The sequence below is a fragment of the Enhydra lutris genome, unplaced genomic scaffold, assembly GCF_002288905.1.
Source record: "Enhydra lutris kenyoni isolate GAN:26980312 unplaced genomic scaffold, ASM228890v2 scaffoldscaffold23, whole genome shotgun sequence".
Classification (NCBI taxonomy): Eukaryota; Metazoa; Chordata; class Mammalia; order Carnivora; family Mustelidae; genus Enhydra; species Enhydra lutris.
The window spans coordinates 4,058,953-4,085,823 of NW_019154107.1; the positions used below are offsets into that span (position 1 = coordinate 4,058,953).

The 26,871-nt window shown below is 41.6% G+C and overlaps 1 protein-coding gene across 2 annotated transcripts in view; it reads left to right on the forward strand.

Annotated features, from left to right (window-relative positions):
• The window catches only part of LOC111150495 (phosphate regulating endopeptidase homolog X-linked), a 204,913-nt gene that overhangs the window by 150,682 nt on the left and 27,360 nt on the right, over positions 1-26,871 (forward strand). For both annotated transcript variants that reach the window (XM_022507971.1, XM_022507972.1), the window contains exon 15: positions 3,971-4,029. In XM_022507971.1, coding sequence (XP_022363679.1) covers positions 3,971-4,029 — 59 coding nt within the window. The remainder of the gene's footprint in view (positions 1-3,970; positions 4,030-26,871) is intronic.

Consider the following 26,871-nt stretch of genomic DNA (forward strand, 5'->3'; position numbering starts at 1 on the left):
CAACCAACTTTTCAATGTTTCATTTATTTACTGCTGTGTAACAAACCACTCTAAGATTTAGAGGCTTAAAACAACAAGAATTACATCTCTCTCTCTCTCCCCATCTTGTGGCTCTGGCCGGCACTGGGCTCAGCTGGGTGGCTGTTGCTTCCAGTCTTTCATGTAACTGCAGTCAGAGAGTGGCTGGGGCTGGTGTCGTGGGGAGGCTGCTTCTCTCACATCTAGTGGCTGATGATGGCTGTTGGCTGGAGCATCTCCTGTGGCTTCGTGAACTGGGCTTCTTCACAGCATGCTGATTGAGCAAGAAGCATCAAAGGGCAAGTTCCCGAGAAAGAGAAGCGGAAGGGAGCGTGTTTGTACACCAGGGGGAGGTTGTACTGCCTTTAAATTGCCTAGTTTGGGAAGACCTGTGGTGTCATTTCCATTGCATTTTATGTTGTAGAACCGACTCACCAAGGCTAGCCCATAATCCAGAGGAGAGGAATTTAGGTTCCACTTCTTAATGGGAGGAGTGTGAAAAAAATTATAAACACATATTAAAACCAGGCTTGGTAGCCTTATATTAGAGAATAGTAAAACTGAATGTATAATAAACTTGGCTATAATGAGGAAGATAGACGCAATATTTAATGGCTGGCTTGGCATGGGCACTGACCAATAAGAAGAAATACTAGTGCCTACAAGTGCTGGGATCTACTGGTACAGCAGCTTAATATCAGCTCTGGGTATAATCAAGACTCCAGACATAGCACAGAGATAGCAAGAGCTCTGGGAAGTCAAGAGAGGTGAGATCATGTGTATGAAATAGGGTGTTTCAGCTACTCTTGCTGAAGCCTCAGAGGCCCCATCGGGCCCCACCTGATCGTTTGATTTCTTTGTTTTGTCCACCTTTGTCCATCAGCAGTTAAAAACATTTTTCCTGGGACGCCTGGGTGGCTCAGTTGGTTGGGCAGCTGCCTTCGGCTCAGGTCATGATCCCAGCGTCCTGGGATCAAGTCCCACATCGGGCTCCTTGCTCATCAGGGAGTCTGCTTCTCCCTCTGCCTCTGCCTGCCATTCTGTCTGCCTGTGCTTGCTCTCTCTCCCTCTCTCTCTCTGACAAACAAATAAATAAAATCTTTAAAAAAAAAAACATTTTTCCTGCAGGGACCCTTATCTTCATGTTTTGCAAGTTTGATTGTTGGCTAAAGAGAAGGGGGAGTTGGGAAGGGGAGGGGAAGGGATGGGATGAGCTCTAGGAATACACCTCATCTTTGGTGCACAGTATGCTTCAGACCAGTGTCATCTAGAGGCCAAGTTCAGAGGCACCTGGATTCTCCTGTCTCGACTCAAACTTCAGGCATAGAAATGCTGGGTTCTTTGGGTAATGTGTTAATTTTCTGTTGCTGCTGTAACAAACTAATGCAACATTAGCAACTCAAAACACAAATGTACTGTCTCACAGTTCTGGAGGTCAGAAGTATAGGATGGCTTCGCTGCTTTCTTAGATCCAGGTTTCATGAGGCTGGACTCGAAGTGTCAGTGGGCTGGGCTCATAGCTGGAGGCTCTGGGAAGAATTCTTTTCTGAGCTCATTGAGATGTTGGCTACTCCTCCACCTGGTACTTCTAGAACTGCCATCCCTACTTCCTTGCTGGCTGTCAGTTGGGAGCTGCTGTTCCCTTCTCGAGACTTCTCTCTGGTCCTTGCATGATGGTCCCTACATCTCAGCCAACAACAGCATGTCGGATCCTTTTGACTCTTGGAATCTGATTTCCTCCATTGCATCTCTGGATTCCAGCCAAGGAACAGTGTCAGCTTTTAAGGACTAGTGAGAGATTGGGCCCACCTGGATATCCAGGATAATCTCTCTGTTTTGAACTTTACCCTTAATTACATTTGCAGTGTCCTTTTTGGGATGTAATGTATCCTATTCATAGGATCCGGGGATTAGGACATGAACATCTTTTGGGGAGCCCTAATTCTACCTACTATAGGGAGTGACGTTAGGGCAATGAAGGGGCTTTTGCCTTCACTTACTTCCTCAAGAAAGTAAACCAGTCAGTAGGTTTGTTTGCTAAACACTAGTGCTTATTGAAATACTATTCCTAAACCTGAAGGCAAAGAGTATGCATTTTATGGAAAGGAGTATAGGTTTCAGTTTTGACTAGAGGAGGCACTCGTTTTCTTGATATCCAGGAATGTGTCCAGTATGATACAATGTTTAAGAGAACTGGTTTGGGGAAAAAAAAACTGGCTTGAACTCAGACCGGACCTTATGCAGGTATGTAATGCTTGTTAAGTCTCACTGTCCTCGTCTATGAGATAGGCCAATAATTTCTATAGTTGCTGTGGGGAAGAAAACCTGAGGAATAGGGCACGCTTAGGGCATTGTGAGCGCTCAGTGAAGGTTTGCTGCCACTGCTACTACCACTAATGAGAATAACACCATGACCTATTTGTAGACTTCTTTATACGGAGAAGGTATGTGTGCATCAACAAGAATCAACACTTGGACTTCCTACCAGTTTCATATTAGTCTGACATAAATTATTAGCTTGTTGTAATTCTCCTATTAAATATAAACTACTAAAATGATTGTTCCGAAAAGGGGTTTATATGAGTTTATTTTGAACAGTTTAGCTTCAGATAGCTTGGTTTTCATCCTAAAGGGCGGAAACTCACTGGCATCTAAATTAGGGGTCCGCACACTGCAACTTGGGGGCTAAATCTTGCCTGATGCCTGTTTTCGAATGGCCCGTGAGCGCAGAGTGATTCTGAGAGATAAATATTTGCAGTCGATTGAAGATAGGAAGCACTAACCTCGAATCCCAATTAAGCAAAAATGTTATTCTGCCTCAGAAGAATTCCATTCTTCTCATTAATGGCCTGCCTTAAAAAAATTGTACTCAGTTATTACATTTTTAATTTCATCAATATCATTTTGCGGAAGCTTTGCTCCTTCGCTAGAGGTACCTATATAACATCTTGGATTCTTGCCTCTTTGCCTGCAAAATGCCTAAATGTTTATCATCTGACTCCTGACAGAAAAAAACTTGCCAAGCCCTACTCTAAGTAATGTATGCATTTCAAATAGAATGTAGGCTCTTTATAGCCGGAAAATACTCCCAAGACCTCTTAATGCACTACCTAAATTTTATAGCTAAAACCACACCCCACGAAGGTGGGCAGCTCTTGCAACACAACCCGGCGACTTAGTGATAGAGGCAGGATGAGCCATTAGATCTGGAGCTTACATCTGTGAACTCAGGGGCGCCTGGGTGGCTCAGTCAGTTGAGCATCTGCCTTCAGTTCAGGTCATGATCTCAGGATCCTGGGATTGAGCCCCTCCTCGGGCTCTCCTCTCAGTCAGTGGCAAGTCTGCTTCTCCCTCTCCCTCTGTGATTTCTTTCACTTTCTCTCTCTCTCAAGGAAATAAATAAAAATCTTTAAAAAAAAAATAAATCTGTGAACTTGCGCCTGGAGCAGGCAGACCCTCTGGGCAGCATGGTCATGCTCTAGTCATGTCTCTCTAAGTGGGCCTCTATGCTGTCATCAATCTAAAATCTCTAAAGGACCATTCAGAGGTGATGCCTCGTAGAAACTTAGCTGTCCCATGGACCCATTGAGCAGGGCCTGCCGAACATCAGCTTGTTGCTCTTTCCATCTCTTGGGAGAGCCCTCTAGATTCTAGAATTTCTCCTTAAAGCTATTTCAGAAGCACCGGTGCTGACTTTTTCCATTACATTAGGAGGAGTGAATAACCAGGCATATGGTCATATATTCTCATTGAACCCTGTTCAATTTAGGACGAGGTTGTTCACTGCACAGAGCAATAACCCTAGACTGAGGTGAGAAGTTGCCCATATACCCCACTTCCCCATTGTTCCCTGGTTGTTTGCTAATAAGTCCTGCCACATCATGTTCATTCTTGCTGCCCTTCCGCATGGATCATGGTGATTGCCTGGTGGTATTTGCTTCTCTTTCTACAGGTGGTTCACAAATCCAACAACCGTCAACGCCTTCTACAGTGCGTCCACCAACCAGATCCGTGAGTACCCAGCTTCTTGTCTCCTTGTTAACCTGGCACGGAGTGGAAGGAACCCTTCCCTCCCTATGATTTCTTTAGTGCCCTCCAAAAGTGATCAGGTATATTGGTGAGCACACTTGCCCTTCTTCTCCCCACGTGCCAGATTTTCCTCTCTCCCTTCACCTTATTGAGTCAACAAACAAACAAACAAAAGGCAATAAATAAAACACAGTGCAGTTGGCCATGAAAAGGAGCAAGCTTCCACTTTCTTTTCAACAGGATCTTAATGATTTTGTCCAAACCATGTGTCTTTTTCTAGGATTTATGGGGAAAACAAGCGGTAGCTGGGCTGATGACAGAACCCGAGGGGGTTAGCTATGAAGAAAAGTCCTAGGATGTAAAGTCTTAGCTTGCTTTTATTTACATGTGTTGAGTAGATAAAATTATAAATGCCGTGATAAATTTAAAAAATAACTAAAGATCAGATTAAATAAAAAAACGTGACAGCACCAAGTGTTGGCAGCAGGGACACATGTACTTACACTGGTGGAAAGGTAAATTGGTTTGCCAGCTTTGCAGAGCCGTTGGCAATGCCTGGAGAAGGGCAAGATGTCCATGCCTGTCTCTGACCACCATTTGTACTCCTGGTGTGGGCCTCAGTGCGGTGTTTCTCAGTGGGGTCTTGGGACCAATGGCAATGGCATCGTGGGGGAATTTGTTAGAAATGCAAATTCTTGGGCCTCATCTTAGGTCTATATTAAAAAAACCCTGTGGGGCTCAGAAATCTGTTTTATTTAGGCTTCTAGGTGACTCTGCATAGCTTGAGAACTATTGCCGAGAGGTCTCGCCTGAGGAGGCCCATGTGAGAATGCTCATACCGGTGTCGTTCATAATAGCAGAAAAAGGGGAGTAACCTATGTGTCCCTCTTCAGGAACATGGCTCAAGTGTGGCCTGTTCACCCAAAGGAATTCCAGGTAGCAGTGAATAATGAAGGGCCTAGAGCAACATGTATTAGTCAGGATAAAGTTCATAAATATTGGTTGGATGGGGAAAAGGACAACTGGGGAAAATATATTGAGTATGATACCATATAAAAAAGTTGAAGAGCATGCAAAAACACTTCTATATATTGTCTGGAGGTATAGCCTTTTGAGTGAAAGTATGAAGACATTCATGAGAGCGACAGACATTTGAGTTCAGGTTGGCAGTGACCTGTCGTGGGAAGGGTGGGCCGCTCCTGCTCAGGCCCTGGCTGGTCTCTCCTCCCTCCTGCATTTCTCCTGGTCTTTGTCTTTACTCCATCGTGTGGTGATAACATCTAATCTCACACTTTTAAGCACATCTCAGTGCACTTTGTTGAATGTGGGGGATGGAACTTATAAAGACTTGCCGCCCTTGGCCACAGGGCCATCTCCTCCTCACTAGATATCCGCCATAGCCTCCTCACTGGTCTCCCTGCTTCTGTCTGTATTCCCCTTCAAGTTGTTCTAAATCTAATATTGCAGACATTTAAAGATGTTTTACAGTCATCTCAGGTCTCTCCTTTGCTCAGAACCGGTTATCAGCTTCCCTTTGCATTTAGAATAAAAGCCAAACTACTTGTAATGGCCCTCAAGCCTCTTACTGCTGTCTTACGTCACCTTGGTTCCTGCCACACTGGCCTCCCTCCTGTTTCTAGAACACGAGACTCTTCTCTCATAGCATTTATGCGAGAGGCTGTCCGCTTTGGAAAATTCCCCAGGTGATCTGCACGGTTCATGCTCCCATTTCCTTTAAATCTTTGCTTGAATGCCACCTTCTCAGTGAGGGGCCCTGCCTGCCCTCTGTAGGTCCTCCCTGCTGCCCCTCATCCCAACAGGGCTCCCTGGCCAGACAGGACAGCTCTGGAGCTCTGAATGCCAACTCCCAGCAGGCACAGCTTGTTAGAGTCGCCCTTGTGTGGCCACTTTTGGGAATGGCAGTCTCTGAAGGACTAGTCTGAGAACATAATAAATAGAAGGAAACGAGCAGATGGTGGTAATTTTGGATTTCTATATTAATTTGTATAATCAAATAAGTTGTTAAATATTTTGAATGTCACTCCTTCCTATAGAAATACTCATTATTATGAAAAGACTGTTGCTTTCTTTTCCCCGCAGTGTCATTGCCGTATAATTGACAGTGTGTGTATGTAATATGTGCACCGTGATGTTTTCATGTAGCTCCAAACTGAGAACTAAGACCCATATGTTACATAGGAACTAAAGATATTTGAGATTTTACTTTGCTTTATTTTATATTATATTATTTTATTTATTTTTTTGGAGCGAGAATGAGTGGGGGAGGGAGGGGGAGAGGCAGAGGGAGAGAATCTTAAGCAGGTTCCATGCTTGGCATGGAGCCTGGAGCCTGATGTGGGGTTTGATCTCACAATCCTGAGATCATGACCTGAGCTGAGATCAAGAGTTGGACACTTAACTGACTGAGCCACCCAGGTGCTCCAAGATATTTAAGATTTTAACTTTTAACTACTATTTATAATAATTATATATTAATTATAATAGTTGGAATAACCTATTATGCAATGGACAATTCTTTAGATTATCCTTTGCCCTAAAACCCCCCACTTTTTATTTTATTTGTTTATTTATTTTAAAGATTTTACTTATTTGAGAGTAAGAGAGCTTGAGCAGGGGGTGAGGGCAGAGCGGCAGCGAAAAGCAGAGTCCCTGCTGAGTAGGGAGCCTAACACGGGACTCAATCCCAGGACCCTGAGATCATGACATGAGCTGAAGGCAGATGCTTAACCCACTGAGCCACCCAGGCACCCCCTTTTTATTTTGAGCTACTTCTAAACTTACTAAAAAGTTACAAAACCAGAACACAGAGTTTCCATTTATCTTTTAGTCAAGCACCCCAATGTTAGCATGTAACTATAGTGCAATGATCAGAACCAGAAAATTAACATTGCTGTAACACCATTAATTAAACTGAAGGCCTTAGTGAAATGTCACTAGTTTTGCCAATTACGTTCTTTTTCTGTTTCAGAATCCGGTCGAGATCCCACATTACATTGAGTCATTATTTCTTCTTAGTCTCCTACAGAGTATAATAGTTCTTTAGTCTTTGTCTTTTAGGACCTTGAAACGTTTGAAGAGTACTGGTCAGTTAGTTTGTGTTTGTCTAGTGTTTTTACGTGATCAGAGTGAAGCTAATGCATTTGGGGCACGAATATCACAGAAGTGATGTTGTGTCCTCCTTAGTGCATCATATCATTGAGTTTACGCTATCTGTGTGTCTTCTTGCTGGTGATGTGACGTGACCCTCGATCACCTGGAGAAGGTGGATTCTGCTGGGTTGCTCCACCATAAAGCTGCTGTTCCCCCTGCCTGATGAGGTGGCAATATCTTGGGAAGTATATCTCTGAGACTGCATGTATCCTCTTTCTCACCAGTCTTTCCCTCACTGATTTTAGCATCCATTATTAAGAACTTGTAAGCAACGAGTGTCCCTGCACTGTTCGCTCAACGGAAATTTCCATTTCTTCCCTTTCACATTTGTATTGCTGTGAATTCTCTTTTAAGGAAGGGACTGTCCATTCACCCATGGGTATTTATTTTATTCTGTGGGTTCTAATCCAATACTCTGAATCTCTATGTCATTGCTCAGAGTGTTCAGTTCTGGCCACGAGGAACTCTCTGGATTTGCTGCGAGGATCTTGCATCACAGTGCTCCTCAACTTGCTTTTCGGTAATTGAAGCAGATGCCTTCCTAGCTCCTTGAGCTAGTGCGTTCTCTCTGTTTCTGGAGCAGGCAAATAAGTCCTTCTCTTAGCCTGGATCCCAGCTGCCCAGCTTTTCTGTTAGGAGCTTTCAGACTTGACTCATAGAACATTTCTTCCAGATGGGGTCCAGAAACCAGCAGGAATCAGACTGGGTCCAATGGAGAATAAAACCTGACCAGTCAGGGTTCATCTGGGTCCAGAAACTGCCCAGATTTGGACTAGATTATCCTTTTTTTTTTTAGATTATCCATTTTAAAAGATGTTTTATTATGTGATATTTGGTACATGCCAAAGAATATACGTAACATGTTAAAACATATAAATTATATTCCTATGAACCTCCCACCCAACCAAGAACTAGAACATTCCTGATATCATTGCATCTGTCCATGCTTCTCCCCATCCCATTCATCTTGTTCACTGTAGAGGTAACTACTTTTCTGATATTCATGTTTATCATTTTCTTTTTTTTTAAATAAAATTTAAGCCATTCGTTTATTTTTATAGCATGATAAAATAGTATCATACTGCATGTAGTGTAAAGCTGCTTTGCTTTTTAAATCTACATGTTATTAAGATTCATCCATGTAGCATGTGGTAGTGAGGTTTTCATTTTCCCTGCTGTATAATATTCCATTGCATGACTGTATCTCAGATTACTTACTTGTACTACAGACTTTATCTGTTGACAGACCAATGTGTTCTCCCACCTCAGGGTTTGGCGCTTGTAAACAGATTCGCTGCTGTGAACATTCTTGTTCATGTCCCCTGAGGCAAGTGTTTAGGGTGTATACTAGGAGTGAAATTACTGGCCTGTAAAGTGTGCAAATACTCAACTCTACCAGATAACACCAAATGGGTGGCAAAGAGAGTATTCCAAAGTCCAGAAGTGTTTTCATCAACTCTTGTTTTTACCACCTCTTGGCATTGGTGGACTTCATTTTCCCCAATCTAGTGGCATTGAGATAGATTGTTAACAGACTCTTCCCACGCTCATTTTCCAATGTCAGTGAATGCTTACGGCTGCTTTGGGGATTTAAGTATGCCTAATAATATTCTGCCTCTGGGATTCACTCCCGCTCAGCCTTTTTCTTGTCTGGAAGAGCTGATCCTATCACAGGTTTACTGAAGAAACAGCCCTTTCGAGGTAACCCAGTGGTTTCTGGAAAGCTCAGGAACAGAGGGCTTTGAAATGAACAATTTGAAGCAGTGTTTTAATTAAGAGATTCAAGCTGTTTCTATTTTCCTAATGACCAGTGCTTGCTCTCATTGTAAATTACATTCCCAGGCAAGATGACAAGGAATCCTTTGGGTGACTTTCTCTCTCTCTCTCTCTTCTGATTTTCTGGACTACAAATTAAGACAGGTGGAGCTCCTTTTGAGACATTTCCCCACTGGGTTTGCTGGGACTCCCCCCACCACCCCTGCCCAAACCCCCAACTGTCTTCTTTTTCCTTCACTGAAAGAGTGAAAAATAGAGGTGGTTTTCTGAAATGAACATCTTTATTGATTAGGAGCTGATTCTGACAGCATGTGGCCATCTGTTTAATTGGGTTTCACATCTAAGACGTAACTATACTTAGTAACATGATTTATGAGAATTTCATTCAGTTCCTGTTATCATTTTCTGATTTATGCCACTTAAGTCCACTTCTGCTCGCGGTAGAGACTCGAGTAGAAAACACAAAAGCCTATAGGTTTTCGGTTTGTTCTGTTTTTGTTTGTTCTTTGTTTGCAAATTCCTGACTTTGTCTGAAACCCTATGACTTGTGGCCATATTTCAGTGTTAGAATTTTGCAGCATGGGCATGCTTCTTATTTTTCTACTCTTGTCAAGCTGGGGAGCAGTGTCTTCAGACAGAGTGCCGTGTAACATAATAATGACTGCAGTCTGCTATAGGAGGAGTTACAGAGAGGAGCTGTCGCAGAATTTAATTATATTTGAACTGATACGGTGGTTAAAGAGGACAACCGGGAGCCCGGGTTAGTGTTGCCTGAGCTTGGCCTTTCCTAACTTTGTGGTACCTGCACAACTGGTCTTCCTGTTGGTATCTCCTATTACCCAGAAATTCCATCTTCATAAAATAAGTCCGTTGTTATGCCCATCAAAACACATGAACATCGCCTGTTCATAGGAGCTTTATTCGTAACAGCAAAAACCTGGAGAGAACCTCATGTCCACAAATAGAATTGGTAGATAAATCGTGGTATATTCGTATAAGTGACTATTACACAGCAATGAAGAACAAACCGCTCCATGCTACAATATGGGAGAAGGCCACTGCCTCAGTGCTCAGTGACACACTGCATGCTTCTGGCCATCTAAGGTTCAGGAGGAGGCAAAAGGATCTAAGTGATGGAACTGGAAACAATGGCTACCTTTGCTGGGGGTATTGACTATGAGGGACCACAGGAAACATTTTCCCAATATGGGAGGTGGTTGGGCAGGGTATAAAATCTCATCGTGTTCCACCATTAAAATTTGTGCCATTACTATATGCATATCATACATCAACAATAACACTCTCATCCCCCCCCCATAAAATGTTTTATAACAGCATATAACATGCATACACATTTTTGGGCTTGTAACAGTTTACGTTAGGCCAGGCATCCAGAGGAAGAGATCAGAGATTGGCAAACTTTTCCTGTAAAGGGCCAAATAGTAAATGTTTTTGCCTTTACAAGCCATCCATTCTCTGCTGTCAATTCTTACCTCTGCTGCTGCGACTGTAGAGAGTTCATAAACAAATGGTCACAGCTGTGTTTTTAGTAAAACTACATGGGCTCTAGTTGGCCAACCCCTGGTAGAGAGCACTGCAAGTGGATGGGACCCAGGGAGACTTGAAGAGTACCCTGATGCAGCTTACGCACTAATTTGGATCCAATCACATGGTGGCACCAAGGGCAGGAGGGTGGTAGAGTGCACAGTTCATGTTTGGCTTTCATTTCTGCTGACATGGACTGGTCTTTAGAATAAAGTTCATTTCATGTATTCAGTCTCAATGTGTATCTATAAAATGCTTCATTTCAGTATTGGTTTTTCTCATCCTATGTCTTAAATCATATTAAAGAATTATTGCAAGCAAATAAAACCTTGGCTTGAAAATAAGTAAGCGCTGAGGGCTAAAACCAAAGATACTATTATCTTTGTTGTAATACACAAGGAATTTGGTTATCTGGGTTTAATCACAGATATTCTGCTAAAGAAGATAAGCCTTTGACCAGAGGCTGGGCTTACGCTGGCATCAAACTATAGTGTTAATCCTGAAATCAAACATAGATTTGTTTTGCTGTTAAGGAAACGATTATATTTCAAACTGAGAGAATTTCTTATACTTTGTTGACTCTGCCTAAAACCATAAAGTGGAAGCCAAGTTAGCAAATACTCACCTGTAGCCTCTAGCAGAATTTAATGAAAGTAAAGCCTTGAATGCATTTAATACTCTGTTTGGGGACAATTAGGGAATAGTCTTCTAATGGTTTTGGAGGTAAAAGGGAGGAAACTTAAGTGGTTAACTTATCCAAATTTCTCATTATCTAGAAGAGATTCTGACACTCGTAGCAGTTGTTAGGATTTTTTCCCACTTACTCACTTAGCGTTTATGGATCTCCCAATGATTATTGTTGATGTTCACGCTGCTGTGTCGTGCCCTCCGACACTGAGTAAAGCTGACCTCTGTAACTAATAGGATACCGTGGAAATGATGGAGTATGACGTCCGAGGCTGGGTCATAAAAGACCTTGTGTTCTCTGCCTTGCTGTCTTGGATGGGTCACTCTGGGGGGAAGCCAGCAAGGATGACTTAAGGGCACTCAAGAAGCTGGCAGAGAGGTCCGCAGGCGAAGGACCAGAGGCGTCCTGTCCATAACCATTAGCACGTGTGCACGCCGTCTGGGAAACAGATTCTCCAGTCTGGCCAAGCCTTCAGACGATGGCAGCCAAAGCTGGCATCTTGACAGCAACTTCCTGAGAAACCCTGAGACAGATCACCCATAGAAGATGTTTCTGAATTCTTGAGTTTGAGAAACCGTGGGATAGTAACTGCTTACTGTTTGGAGCTACTGTGTTTCGAAACACTTCGTTACACAGCAAGAGAAATAATAGAGACATTACGGCTTGCTAGATACTGAGTTTGCTGCTAGGTCTTATACTGTAATATATTGTGCTAGTTACTGAGCGTGGGCTTTGATGTTGAATCCTGGCTTGGCCACTAGTAACTTGCAACCTCGAGCAAGTGCCTTAACATCTTTAAGCCTCAGTGTAATGTTCTGTAGAGGTAATAGTAGTAAGTGAAAGAGAGACTGGTTTTTAGCAGGTGTTCAATAAATTTTAGCTCTTAAGGTCCTTGCTTTCGAGGAGTTGGGAGAGACAGAAAGATGACCAGTCATTTATATGGCACAGTGAGTGCACAGCGGAAGGGCATTCGGTGTATCGTGGGAGCCACGGAGCAGGGGTAGCTGATCAGGGGTTGGGGGTGGGGGGAATCAAGAGCAGCTTCACAGTGACGGCAATGTTTGAGTTGCCAGTGAAAGGAAAAAGACATTTTCTAGGCCAATAAGGGAGCTTGGGCCCTGCAGGAAGAGGGGTGCTGGTGCACAGGTGATAGCAGCGCCTGGCAAAGAGGTTCTGTAGGACGATGAGGTGGGCACAGCCGCAGGGGCACAGGCTATGGGTGGGGGACGTGACACGTGGAAGAGGTGGGCAAGGGCCTGGGAAGCCATCCTGAGAAACAGGCTATGGGGAGCTAGGCTAGTTTTCTTTGGGAGGCAAGAAATTTAAGTTTCGCTTCCTTTGTCTTAAAGCTTGTGGCATCCTTTGGAGAGGAAGAGTGAGGTCACTTAGACCAGTTAGGATTTTGGCAAATGGTTTAAGAGAAGGATGGAGAGGGCCTAAATTCAGGCAGTGACAGTGATTGGAGTAGGGAGTGGCTCAGATCCCGAAGGCTGGCTCCCAGGTAAGCCTGCGGTGGGAATACACGTGCCAGTTTTCTAACTTGTCCGGCGATGCCGCAAAGGACTCCCATAAAAATGGAGGTTCTCGTTGTTCTCTGCAGCTCCTCCTCACTGAGAGCTGTTCACAGGCCCAGCCTTGTGACAGTTACTTTAACATCTTCCCAGTAGCTCTGTAATCTCGGCCTGGTGGGCCCATTTTACGGAAGAGGAAGTTGAGGTTCGGAAGGCTAAGTCACTTCCCACAAACCACACAATGAGCAAATGGCAGAGTTGGGAGTCTAACCTCGCTTCTCTGATTGCATGTTCTTCATCTTCACCCCATGCTGTTCGTTGCTGCATTGGAAAAGTGGGAATTACGTGAACTGAGACATGTGAGCACACATGAAAAGGTGAAGAGTGTAATGGTTGTTAGAGGATCTATCAGCATTACGTCATACCCTCACCCGTGTGGTGGGAAGATTGTTTCCATCTGGTATGGGAAGAAGATGCTACAAGATGTGGGGACACCCAGGAGGTGAGGGTCAGAAGGTCAGATGGTTCCCAGGTCCCACCGATGTCAGATCCCAATGGGCTGTGGCCAGGAGCCGCAGTTTATTACTGTGGGCCCTTTAGCCGGGCCCACTGTCTCCGTGCCGGCTTGGGTTTGGGCAGAGTGGAACAGGTGTTAACCTGTTCCAGGTAAGAATCCCTTCAGCCACCTGAGAGATCCCTTCAGCCACCTCAAAAAGAATGTTTCGATGTACTCTCCAAAAATGTTTCCCTTTATAAAATTTCCTATGAGATTTAAGAAGTTTTGTTCAATGAGCTGAAGTTGTCATAAACAAACTTAGAATAGCTTGCAGAATTGCCAGGTGATGCACTTAGGAGGTTGTGGGACACCTGCTACAATTGCTTCAAGACGTTCTTGCCCTGGCCTAGTCAAGGACTCTGGAGTTCCCAATACAGTCCATTCCAAACTTCCAACCCCGCCCCATCCCTGGCTCTGAGGCCTATCCAAGGAGGCAGCTTGTCGCCGCCAGCGCGACAAATCGACCAGGGTCGAGAGGGTAAGAGGATGCTGAAAAGAAATTAAGGGACAAAGAGATGGGGGCAGGAGGAGCACCAAGGAGGATGTCCAATAGTGCCAATTTTATTCAAGGCAGCAAGGCATTATATAGCTAACAGAAACAATCATAAGAAAGTATCTATTTTTAGCTGATTACTAAAGAGTTTGCAACATGCACAGAAAATCCTTCAAGCTTTCCCATTATCTATTTCCCAAGCACCAATAGCAGACCCTCCAGCGCCAGATGTACTGACTTCAAGGCCACTCAAGACATAGTTTATGTAAGCACAGCACAGTCTTACAGTGGTGTGGTCTATAGCCCGTGCAAGGACAGCAAGGACCAGCCAAGAATTTCTGACCCCAGCCAAATCATCTCTATCTGACTAGCAAATGTGTGGGAAGTCACGTAGGCGAGCGCGCAACACGTAGCACAGACCCTTTCTCAGTGCTACTCGACTTTATCGACCTAAGCCTTTTGTTCGGCTATTCAGCCTTTAAAGGAGGCACAAGTCAGGGCCTGGTTTGGTTCTCGTCTCAAGCCTTACTGTGACCTCCCACAGCAGCTGAGAAGGACATTCTAGGTACTGCCCCTAGAGGACAAAGGTACCCTCAGCTGGGAAGCCCTGCAGTCGCATTGGCCTTCCCTTTGCTGTGGCGACTCCCAGAGCCAGTGCCTGGAGGAAGACACATTTGCCACCTGCAGGGAACTTCTGAAAACATACTCGTGGGGCAGGACAGATGCGGCTTCCAGACACAGGACTGTACAGCCTCGCTGCAGGGCTGGTGGCAGGAAGTGTGGCAGGATTTTGGGTGCCAGTCTAATGAACGAGGCAGAGTGTGAGTGGGACACTCCCTGGGGGTGACCCGGATGTGAGCCAGAGTGAGGCGAGCATCAGGAAGCTGGCGCAGAGCTGTGTTGGTGGGAGATGGGAAGTCAGGGCGAAAGCTCACTCATTTATCTTGGTGGTTACAATCTCACTTGTGCCTCCTTGAAAGAATCAGTAGTCTTCCACCCTCATTACAAAAGTAGTTAATATTTATTGTAGAAAATCTAGAAAGTGTTTAGCTAAACTGAAAAAAGTTTTTTTTCCAGCAAAAATATTCTTTAAGTTTTGATTCTAATTTCAGTTAGTTAACATACAGTATTATATTAGTTTCAAGTGTACAAAATAGTGATTGGACACTTCTCTACCTCACCCGGTGCTCATCAGGACAAGGGCCCTCCTTAATCCCCTTCACCTGTTTCACCCATCCCGCTACACACCTCCCTTCTGGTAACCAGCAGTGTGTTCTCTAGCATTAAGAGTCTGTTTCTTGGCTTGTCTCTCTCTCTTTTGTTTTTTTCCCCCCTTTGTTTTGTTTCTTGAATTCCACATATGAGTGAAATCATATGGTATTTGTCTTTCTCTGACTGACTCATTTTGTTTAGCATTATAGACTCTGGCTCCATCCATGTCATTGCAAGTGGCAAGATTTTGTTCCTTTTTATGGCTGAGTAATATTCCACTGCAGGCACATGTGTGCATGCATGCACGTGTACACACACACACACACACACACACACACACCATCTCTTGTTTATCATTTCATCAGTCAGTGGACATTTGGGTTGTTCCCATAATATGGCTATTGTAGATAATGCTGCTATAAACATTGGGGTGCATGCACCCCTTCAAATCAGTAGTTTTGTATCCTTTGGATTAATACCCAATAGTGCAATTGTTGAGTCAACTGCTGGGTAGTTCTATTTTTAACTTTTTTAAAGATTTTATTTACTTATTTGAGGAGATCAGAAGTAGGCAGAGCAGCAGGCAGAGGGAGAGGGGGAAGCAGGCTCCCTGCTGAGCAGAGAGCCCGATGTGGGGCTCGATCCCAGGACCCTGAGATCACGACCTGGGCTGAAGGCAGAGGCTTAACCTACTGAGTCACCCAGGTGCCCCTATTTTTAACTTTTTGAGGACCCTCCATACTGTCTTCCACAGAGGCTGCAGCAGTCTGCATTTCCACCAACAGTAAAAGAGGGTTCCTTTTTCTCCACATCCTCACCAACACCCATTGTTTCTTGTCCTTTTAATTTTAGTCATTCTGACAGGTGTGAGCTGATATCTCATTGTGGTTTTGATTTGCATTTCCCTGATGATTAGTGATGTTAAGCATTTTTTCATGTATCAATTGGCCATCTATATGTCCTCTTTGGAGAAATGTCTCTTCATGTCTTCTGCCCATTTTTTAAAAAAATTTATTTACTTATTTATTTGACAGAGATCACAAGTAGGCAGAGAGGCAGGCAGAGAGAGAGGGAAGCAGACTCCCCGAGGAGCAGAGAGCCTGATGCGGGACTTGATCCCAGGACCCTGGGATCTTGACCTGGACTGAAGGCAGAGGCTTAACCCACTGAGCCACCCAGGTGCTCCTTCTGCCCATTTTTTAATCGAATGATTTATTTTTTGGGGGTGTTGAGTTGTATAAAGTTCTTTGTAGATTTTGTTTACTAATCCTTTATCAGATATGTCATTTGCAAATATCTTCTCCTATTCCATAGGTTGTCTTTTAGTTTTGTTGATTGTTTTCTTTCCTGCGCAGAAGCTTTTTATTTTGATGTCCCAGTGTTTTATTTTTGCTTTTATATCCTTTGCCTTAGGAAACATATCTAGAAAGAAGCTGCTACAGCTGATGTTAAAGAGGTTACTGCCTTTGTTCTCTTCTAGGATTTAAAAAAAAGATTTTCTTTATTTATTTGGCAGAGAGAGATCACAAGTAGGCAGAGAGGCAGGCAGAAGGAGAGGGGGAAGCAGGCTCTCTGCTAAGCAGAGAGCCCGATGTGGGGCTTGATCCCAAGACCCTGAGATCATGACCTGGGCCGAAGGCAGAGGCTTAACCCACTGAACCACCCAGGCGCTCCTCTTCTAGGACTTTTATGGTTATAGGTCTCACCTTAAAGTCTTTCATTCATTTTGAATTTATTTTTGTGTGTAACATAAGAAAGTGGTCCAGTTTCTTTCTTCTGCATGTTGCTGTCTAGTTTTCCCAATACCATTTGTTGAACAGATTGCCCTTTACCCATTGGATATTCTTTCCTGTTTTGTTGAGGGTTAATTACGATATAGTTGTGGATTTATTTCTGGATTTTTCTATTCTGTTCCACTGATCTACATTTCTATTTTTGTGCCAATATACTGTTTTTTTTCCGTTTTTTTGTTTTTTTTAAAGATTTTATTTATTTATTTATTTATTTGACAGAGAGAGCACAAGCAGGCAGAGAGGCAGGCAGAGGCAGAGAGAGAAGCAGGCTCCCCACTGAGCAAGGAGCCCGATGCGGGGCTCGATCCCGGGACCCTGAGACCACGACCTGAGCCGAAGGCAGCGGCTTAACCCACTGAGCCACCCAGGCGCCCCCAATATACTGTTTTGATGGCTGCAGCTTTGTAATATCACTTGAGGTCTGGAATTGTGTGTGATGTCTCTAGTTTTGCTTTTCTTTTTCAAGATTGTTGTGGCTATTTAGGGTCTTTTGTGGTTTCATACAAACATTAGGATTGTTGGTTCTACCTCTGTGAAAAATGTTGGTGGTATTTTATTAGGGGTGGCATTAAATATATAGATTGCTTTGGGTAGTATGGACATTTTAACAATATTTGTTCTTCTGTTCCATGAGTGTGGAATGTCTTTCCATTTCTCTATATCATCTTCAATTTCTTTCATCAGTGTTTTATAGTTTTCAGGTTACAGGTCTTTCACCTCTTTGGTTAGGTTTATTCCTAGGTATCTTACTATTTTGGGTGCAATTGTAAATGGAATTGCTTTCTTAATTTCTCTTTCACTGGTTCATTATTGGCATAGTGAAATGCAACAGATTTCTATACATTGATTTTGTATTCTGTCACTTTACCAAATTCATTTATCAGTTCTGTTAGTTTTTTGGTGGAGTATTTTGGGTTTTCTATGTAGAGTATCATGTCTTCTGCAAACAGTTTAAGTTTTACTTGTCCTTACCAATTTGGATGCCGTTTATTTCTTTTTGTTGTCTGATTGCTGTGGCTAGGACTTCTAGTACTATGTAGAAAGAAGTGGTAAGAGTAGACATCCTTGACTTATTGCTGATCTTCAGCAAAAAGTTCTCAGTTCCTTACCGTTGAGGATGACGTTGGCTGTGGGTTTTTCATAGATGGCTTTTATTATGTAGACATATGTACTTTTTAAATCTACTTTTGTTGATGATTTTTATCGTGAATGGATTTAGTGCTTTGTCAAATGCTTTTTCTGTGCCTATCGAAATGATCCTATGCTTATCCTTTCTCTTACTGATGTGATATATCATGTTGATTGATTTGCAAATGTTGAAACACCCTTACGACCCAGAAATAAGTCCCACTTGATCATGGTGAATGATTTTTTAAGTTTACTGTTGAATTCAGTTTGCTAGTATTTTATTGAGTATTTTTAAATCTGTGTTCATCAGGGATATTGCCCTATAGTTTTCTTTTTTAGTGGCACCTTTATCTGGTTTTAGTATCAGGATAATGCTGGCCTCATAGAATGAATTTGGAAGTTTTCGTTCCTTTTCCGTTTTTTGGAATAGTTTGAGAAGAATAGTTGATTCTTCTTGAAATGTTTGGTAGAATTTGCCTGTGAAGGCATCTGGTCCCTAATGTTAGTTTGTTGGGAGTTTTGTTTTGTTTTGTTTTGTTTTTTTACTCAGTTTCTTTGCAGTTATCTATCTGTTCAAATTTTCTATTTCTTCCTGTTTCAATTTTGGTAGTTTATATGTTTCTAGGAATTTATCCATTTCTTCTAGGTTGTCCAACTTGTTGGCACATATCTTTTAATAATACTCTCTAATGATTGTTTGTATATCTCTGGTGTTGATTGTTATCTCGCCTCTCTCATTTATGATTTTATTTATTCGAGTCCTTTCCCTTTTTTTCTTAGTAAGTCTGGCCAGAGATTTATCAACATTATTGATCTTTTTCAAAGAACAAGCTACTGGTTTCATTGATCTGTTTTTTGTTTTTTGTTTTTTGTTTTTACTTTCTATATCATTTATTTCTGCTCTCGTCTTTATTATTTCCTTCCTTCTGCTGGTTTTAGGTCTTGTTTGTTCTTCTTTTTCTATCTCTTTTAGGTGTAAGGTTAGGTTGTTTATTTGAGATTTTCCTTGCTTCTCGAAGTAGACCTGTATTGCTGTTTCTTACCTTTTGGGACTTATTTTGCTACATTCCAAAGGTTTTGGACTGTTGTGTTTTCATGTTCATTTGCTTCCATGTATTTTTTTTTATTTCTTCTTTTATTTTCTGGTTGACCCATTCATTCTTTAATAGCATGTTGTTTAACCTCCATGTATTTGTGGCCTTTCTAGATTTTTTTCTTGTGGTTGATTTCTAGTTTCATAGTGTTGTAGTCAGAAAAGACGCATGGTATGACTTGGATCTTCTTAAATTTGTTGAGGCTAATTTTGTAGGGTAATATGTGATCTGTTCTGGAGAATGTTCTGTGTACACTTGAAAAGAATGTGTATTTTGCTGTTTTAGGGTGGAATGTTCTGAATATATCTGTTAAGTCCATCTGGTCCAGTGCGTCATTCAAAGCCATTGTTTTCTTGTGAGTTTTGTTTAAATGATTTGTCTACTGATGTAACTGGGGTGTTAAATTCCCCTACTATTATTGTATTATTATTGATGTGTTCCTTTACACTTTTTATTAACTGTTTTATGTATTTAGGTGTTCCTGTGTTGGGTGCATATTTACAATAGTTGTATCGTCTTGTTGGGTTATCCCCTTTATTCTTATGTAACGCTCTTCTTTGTCTTTTGTTACAGTCTTTGTTTTAAAGTCTGTTTTGTCCAATATAAGTATTGCTCCCCTTGCTTTCTTTTGACATCCATTTGCATGATGGATGTTTCCACATCCTCTCACTTTCAATCTGCAGGTGTCTTTAGGTCTAAAATGAGTCTCTTGTAGGCAGCATATAGATGAGATGGGTCTTATATATTTTTTTAATTCATTCTGACACCCTATGCGTTTTGATTGGAGCATTTAGTCCATTTATATTCAAAATGATTATCGATGGAATGTATTTACTGCCATTTTATTCCTTGTTTTGTGGTTGTTTCTGAAGATTTTCTCTGCTTTCTTGTCTTTCTTTCATATTTCTAAGCTAAAAAATATTAAAGTTTTTGCCCTTATTTAAAGATTTTGTTGAATACCTCTCAAGCTTATGTTTATCTACACATTTAAAATGGAAACTAGGGGTGCCTGGGTGGTGCAGTTGGTAAATGTCCGACTCTTGGTTTCAGCTGAGGTCATGATCTCAGAGTCATGAGATCAAGCCCTGTGTTGGGCTCCATGCTCAGCATGGAGTCTGCTTGAGGGTCTCTCTCCTTCTTCCCCTCCTGCTCTTACTCCTTCTCTGTCTGTGAAATAAATAAATAAATATTTTTTAAAAATTAAAACTAAATATGGACTCATCCAATAATGCTGCCCCCCCAAACATTGTAACATGAATATTGTCTCCATTTATTACATATAATCCTAAGTTACCATGTATAGTATTCCACCAAATAAAAACACATTGATTTCTCTAGTTAATTTCTTTTTTAAAGAAAGATTATTTATTTACTTATTTAACAGAGAGAGACACAGCGAGAGAGAGAACACAAGCAGGGGGAGTGGGAGAGGGAGAAGCAGGCTTCTCGCCAAGCAGGGAGGCTGATGCGGGGCTCGATCCCAAGACCCTGGGATCATGACCTGAGCCGAAGGCAGATGCCTAATGACTGAGCCACCCAGATGCCCCTCTTCAGTTAATTTCCTACCAATAGATGCTTAGGCTGTTTGCTTTTCTGTTTAAAAAAAAAAAAACTCTGTGGTAAGTTTTGTATCTATGTTTTTATGCAAATCTGAGTCTATTTCTTTAGAGTAAATTCCTAGATGTGGAGGAATTGCTAAGTCTAATGGTATGTCCATTTTAATTAAAAAAAAAAAATATCTTACGCAACTTCTCTTGAGAAAAGTGGTACCAGTTCATATTTCCATTAACAACAGATGAGATGGTTTTCTTTTATTGAGTTATGCATTGTACAGATGCTGTTGGAGGAGATGAAAGAGACTTTTGTTGTTGTTGAATTGACATAAGAGAAAATATTAGTCATATTTTCATTCTTAAGACCATTATCTCAAACCCAGATATGGCTCAGGGAACTCAGACAAACATTTGCTGAATATCTATTATATTCCCAGGCCTGGGCTAAACATCACAGCCTTTAGTGTCAGTTTTGTAAAAAACTAGTACAGCAAACTAGTAACTAGTTTACTAGTTCCCTAGTACAGCAGTTGTGTGTATGAAACAACCTGTTGGCATAATAGTAGAATGGGAGATACTGAGCTTTATAGCAGAAGGAAATTTGTGTTTTCTCTGCCAGATGGTGAACTGGACCATCTGTGTCAGCATCACTTGGGATAAATGAACATTACCTGGTCCCACCCCTAAGCTGTGGAATCAAACACTGGGTATAGGCCCAGCAATTTATATTTTAAGAAGATTTGAACCATCAAATGTCTGCTAGCTGCTGAAGTTTGAGAACCCCTGAGGTATAAAAATGCAGCAAATGCAAAAGAGGTCAACTTGTTTGGGTAAAGGTAGGGGACTAACTTGTTTTGGTTGTCTGGGACTGTCCTAATTTTAACACTGAAAATTCTGTATCCCAGGAGCTTCCTCAGACTTGGGCAAATAGGATGGTTCATCACACTGGTAAAAGAGAGGAGGTTCTCTTTGTTGCAGCCTGAAGGTGGTTATGGCAGAAAAAGAACAGAAGGGCCAGAAGAGGAAGTTTCAAGATGGAGGGCAGATTTTAGAAGCTGCTTTCTGCTTATCAGTTCTAGGCTGATAGATACAGTGGCAGGAGGTTACCTGTAGGAAGCCAGCAGATGGCTAAGGCATCTTGCTGAATCCCTTGACATGAGTCACAGCTGTTAGTACTGGATACTTTCTGGAAGGGGGAAGGTTGGCATTCACCAAACTACGGCAAGATGCCAAATTGAAAAAAAAAAAAAAAAAGAGCCACTATTAATCTTAGCAGTGATGACAATGAAATTCTTTACAGCAGAAAATATAACCAGAAGTGCTTTGTAGTTACAGCAATTTCCATGTCCCAACTGATGGTCTCCTAGATTCTGAAAGGATGCTATCCGGCTTATCTGATTATGAGAACGAAGCCTAAAGAAGACGTAACATTCATGCCCTCTTAGTGTGAGCATTCATTCTGGATTTTCCAAAGCAGTTGAAATTAAAACTGGTTTTGTCCTTGTACAGTGATAATTTGTTAACCACGTAAAGTTTCAGTTTTGAAAGTATATCTGCAAAATTGTAAGAAAAATATCTGATTATATGTTACAAACACGGTATTGAGAAGTGGTGAAGAGAGGAGAATGAGACGAGAGGCTGTTTTAAATACATGAGTAAATACATGAGTTCTTTTTCCTAAACCAAGAGTTCTGAATTTCTTGGCATAATGGAATCACCTGAGGTGCTTTTAAAACATACATACATTCAAGGCTCCATCCCAGAGATTATGGCTTGGTAGGTCTGGGCAGGGCCTTTGATGTGGGTCTACTTTTTAAAAGCTTCCCAAGGGATTCTGAGGTACAGTTGGGATTGAGAATCTTTACCCTGACCTAAACCAGTAGGTCTCAACTAGCATGCACCAGAATAACCTGGGGCACCTGCTGAAAATTCCGCACCACCCCCCTCCCAGAGTTCCTGACTCAGCAGGTCTGGTGTGGGGCCCAATAATTTGTGTTTCTAACAAGCATCCAGGTGATGTTGATGTGGCTGGGCCATGACCACATACCAAGTGTCATTCTCTTAAACCATTCCTACCTCAAACCTCAACTGATGTCACTGATCATATCTTTTAGTCATTAGTGTAGACATGTGTATAGCTCCCCCTCTCCCAAAACACCTCTATGTGTCTTTACTGAATTTAAAACAAATGTCAATGAAAACATACACTTTAGAGAGCTTTGGTATCAGTTCATCTTTTTAGATATTACAATACAGAATTTTTTTTTGTTACATCTCTTTTCCTTCCCTAGATAGTAGGTTCTTTAAGGACATTTGTATATTCACAGCTTCCCTGTGTAGCTTGGAACATCACAGGTGCTTCGTAAATGTCAGCGGCCAGTGATTATGTATACAAGTGGAATCATCATAACCAAACTCAGCTCTTCCTGGTAGTTTTCATAATGGTATTTTAATTATATTAACATCTCCAAAAATTGGGTCCTAAAATACATTCATTTAGTGAGCTGTAGAACTAGGAGCTATTATTGCATAGGACACGTAAAATAATCAAGCCAGCAGAAGTAACTACAAGTGAATCTCACCAAGAAGTATAATAACGTCGCTAAGATGATACCTCAGCAGTAAGTCCCAAAATGTAGATTGATACAAGGAGTAGCTCAGTAATGCAAGCATATACTTAAGACTTTTGAAAATAATAGTCATAACATACACTAGAATAGTCATGTTAATACATTAGTGAATCCATGCGAAAGACTAAACAACCTGTGATTTGACAAAATTAATAATACATTGTATTAATACAGTCAGCCCCTTAGCAAAAATACCACAAACACCCATAGTGAAAAGAAAACAGACACAGGTACACACTCAGTGGAAAATCCAAGTACCTCCCGGGAGAAAGCAGCTATAGCAAATATGAAAATAGATTGAATTAAAGAGGTCAGTATGTACTTTGGCTTGCACATTCTCTGGCCCATCGGATTTTTCTTTAGAATCCTGTCCTCCCCCCAACCCCTGCCCATCTGCAACACCTTCTTTTGAACTGAACCTTTATCATTGTACAGTACTGGATGTGCTGCTTCTGCCCTAGAGGCTGCTGGAGGGATCCTAACTGAACAAATTCACTAATGCTAGTTTCTTTAAAGAAGTCAAAAGATAGATTGAATTTAAGAATGAACTGCTCCCAAATTTAGTTGAGTCTGAGTTGTCTTCCATTGTATTAGTATATTTACAAAAGTTTGCTATAGAGAAAGGGAAGAAGCTTACAGTCTAGTCTGGGTTTTAACTCCTGGCAAGTGAAAGTTGGAGGCCTCCCATTTTGTTAAATCTGACCAGACGTGGAAACAACAGGAAAAGATGGTTGAGTCTGAGCACAGTTTTCTTAAAAGAATCACCATTTTTAAGTGTCAATGTTAAAAAAAAATCCCTCAAACTTCCACATAACATAATACCTTGGAAAGTCACACTTTAAAAATATTGCTGTATGATAACTTTACTTTATCATAGGCTTTTATGGGTATGAAACTTAATGTGGCAGTTACATGAAAGCATGCAAAGGATGTAGGGAAAAGAGAATATAGTCATCCAGTACTGTTGGGACCAAAGGACTCTGATCTAAACCAGCATTTTGTCTGATTTCTCTTTTCAGCACATGTCACAACCATAGAAAGGGAGCATATCCTACTTTATTCCTTGGCCATAGGGAGGGCTAAGAGTACACAGGGGTAATGGAACTTTCAGGGAGCTGGACAGGGCTTTTCATCTTGTTAAAATCTGCATTTTGAAATGAGAGTCTATTGGGGGGAAAAGTGCCAACCTCAGAACTATACTAGTTCTGCCATAAATGCAAGAGAATGGAATCAACCAAGTCCTTAATCTAGAAGGAAAAACAACTTGAATAATGGAACATATCTCTGTTCTGGTATTGCGTATGGAAAGTTCAGGAAGTAGCATGTCGATGATACCAATAGTAGCATGTAATGTTTTCCACTTTGGCTAATGATATATACTCATAATCATAGGTAATGCTTAACCCCGATTATACCTTCAAGTTTCACAAGGTGCAGGTTCCATTCACTCAACAGATATTTACTGAGTGCTTATCACATGCCAGCTAGTGTTCTGGCTTTACAGATAATGCAGTGAAAGCATAGTGAAAATAAAAATCCCTTTTGTTATGGAGCTTGCTTTCTAGTTGGGAGAAAGACAGTAACTTATACAAAGGAAATACAACGTAGAGTATTCTAGACGATGGCATTATGGTGAGACATAAAGCAAGAAAGGGGTAGGATAACACCCCTTTCCTTTAAAAAGCACTGGGGAAGGCCTGAATGAGAAGTTGACATTTGAATAACTATCTGAAGCAAGCTGTGCAGATAGTAGTGGAAAGAAAGCTCCAGCATTGGGAAAGAGGAGTGGAGAGAAGGGAAATTATTGATTTTGTTCATGTCTCTTCATACAGTATGAATTTGCTATCCCTGAGTATGTACGTATTTTTGCTTTCTTGCATCTGAGCTATGGGATAATGGACTAATTTTGTTTTCCTCTCCTCATTTGTCTATACTAAAGAACCTAACTGGTGCGATTTTCCTGTAACAAAATAGACACTGAAACTGAAATGTGCGGTCGCATTTAAAGCTGTTGCTACAGTTAAGATGTAACTTTGTGACTTCAAAGGCCGAAAAGTTGAACCTGCCTGAGTTAATTGCCCAGTGAATATGGTCGGTTCTTTGGCAGTCAGGTCTGTCCTAAACAAAAGCCCTCAAGGTTAGTCAGTTATTCACTGATGTGGGAGTTGTAGGGAAACTCCAGCAAAAAAGGAAGGTTTGACTCCAGTAGAAAGCCGAAAGCAGGCCTTAGTAGTGTTGCTGGGTGCAGATCTGAGAAAGAGAAATTTTTAGTAACAAACAATGAGGTTATTACAACATATAGATAAGAATATTTTCCTTTGTCAGAATTTTAGTCTTTTGAATTACATACCAACAACTTGTATTTTTGCTTGAAATGGGAATGAAATTTGCTGGTATTGACAAATGCCAGAGGAAAATGCTATCATGTAAGCTTAGTGAACTGTTAAGTTTTTGTATAACCTTTAGAAGAATTTTCTACAATGTGTACACATTTCTATAAGAGTTAATTTTCATTACACAAGTTGATTACCTTTGACTAGTTAAAATTTACAATATTACATCTATGTCCAAAATCCCTTTAACCAGTCATCACCTTCTAGTCCCCATTAGCTCCAGGAAGCAGTCCCTATGATCCCTTTGATATGTATTTTACAGACCTTTTCTGTGCATTTGCATTCATGTACTACGTGGATACGGTACTTATTTTAAAAAATAGAAATGGTATTTATATATCTGTATCTGTGTTTTGCTTTATTTTAACAACATGTCTTGGGAGATATTTTCTGTGCTAGAATATTAAGACCTACCTCTTTCTTTTCATTTGCTGCAGAGCAGTCCATAGTACAGTTATGCCATAATTAAGTCATTTTTTTCCTGTTGGATATCTGGCTTGCGGCATACTTTTCTCAATTACAGTGATGCAGCAATGAACATATTTAGCCATGACTCCACAGTACACATGAACCAGTGATTGGGCAGCGGCTCTTGAAGTGTGGCTCCTAGATCAGCAGCTTCAGCATCACAAGGGAACTTGTTAAAGGTGCAAATTCTTAGCCTCTTCTCTAGACTTACTAACTCAGAAGCTCTGAGAGTGGGGTCCGTCAGTCTGTTCCATTAAGCCCTCTAGGTCATTCTGATGCCTGATAAAATTTGAAGACCACTGGCAGGAATGTATATGTGTCCATATACACATATACATTCCTGCCAGGAATCTATGTGTCCATAGATCTATGTGTCCATATACACATAGATGCCCACATGTACCTACACAGTTAGTTCTGCTATAATGCGACACACAAGTTCCTAAATGTCACTATGTTATGCAGAATTGTGCAATAAAAGCCACAGATTTATGAGAAAAATGTAGTTAGGAACACAACAATCAAAAACATGATCAATGACACATGAAAACAAAAGCCGGGAGCCTAATAAAAATGATAGTACAGGGGCGCCTGGGTGGCCCAGTTGGTTAAGCCTCCGACTCTTGATTTCAGCTCAGGTCCTGATCTCAGGGCCCTGAGATTGAGCCCCACAGCAGGCGCTGGGCTCAGCAGGAAGTCTGCTTCTCTCCCTCTGCTCCTCCCCCCCCGCTTGCACCATGGCCTGTGCATGCTCGCACGCTCTCCCTCTCTCTCTCTCTCTCTCTAAAAGTAGATCTTGAAAAAACGATAGCA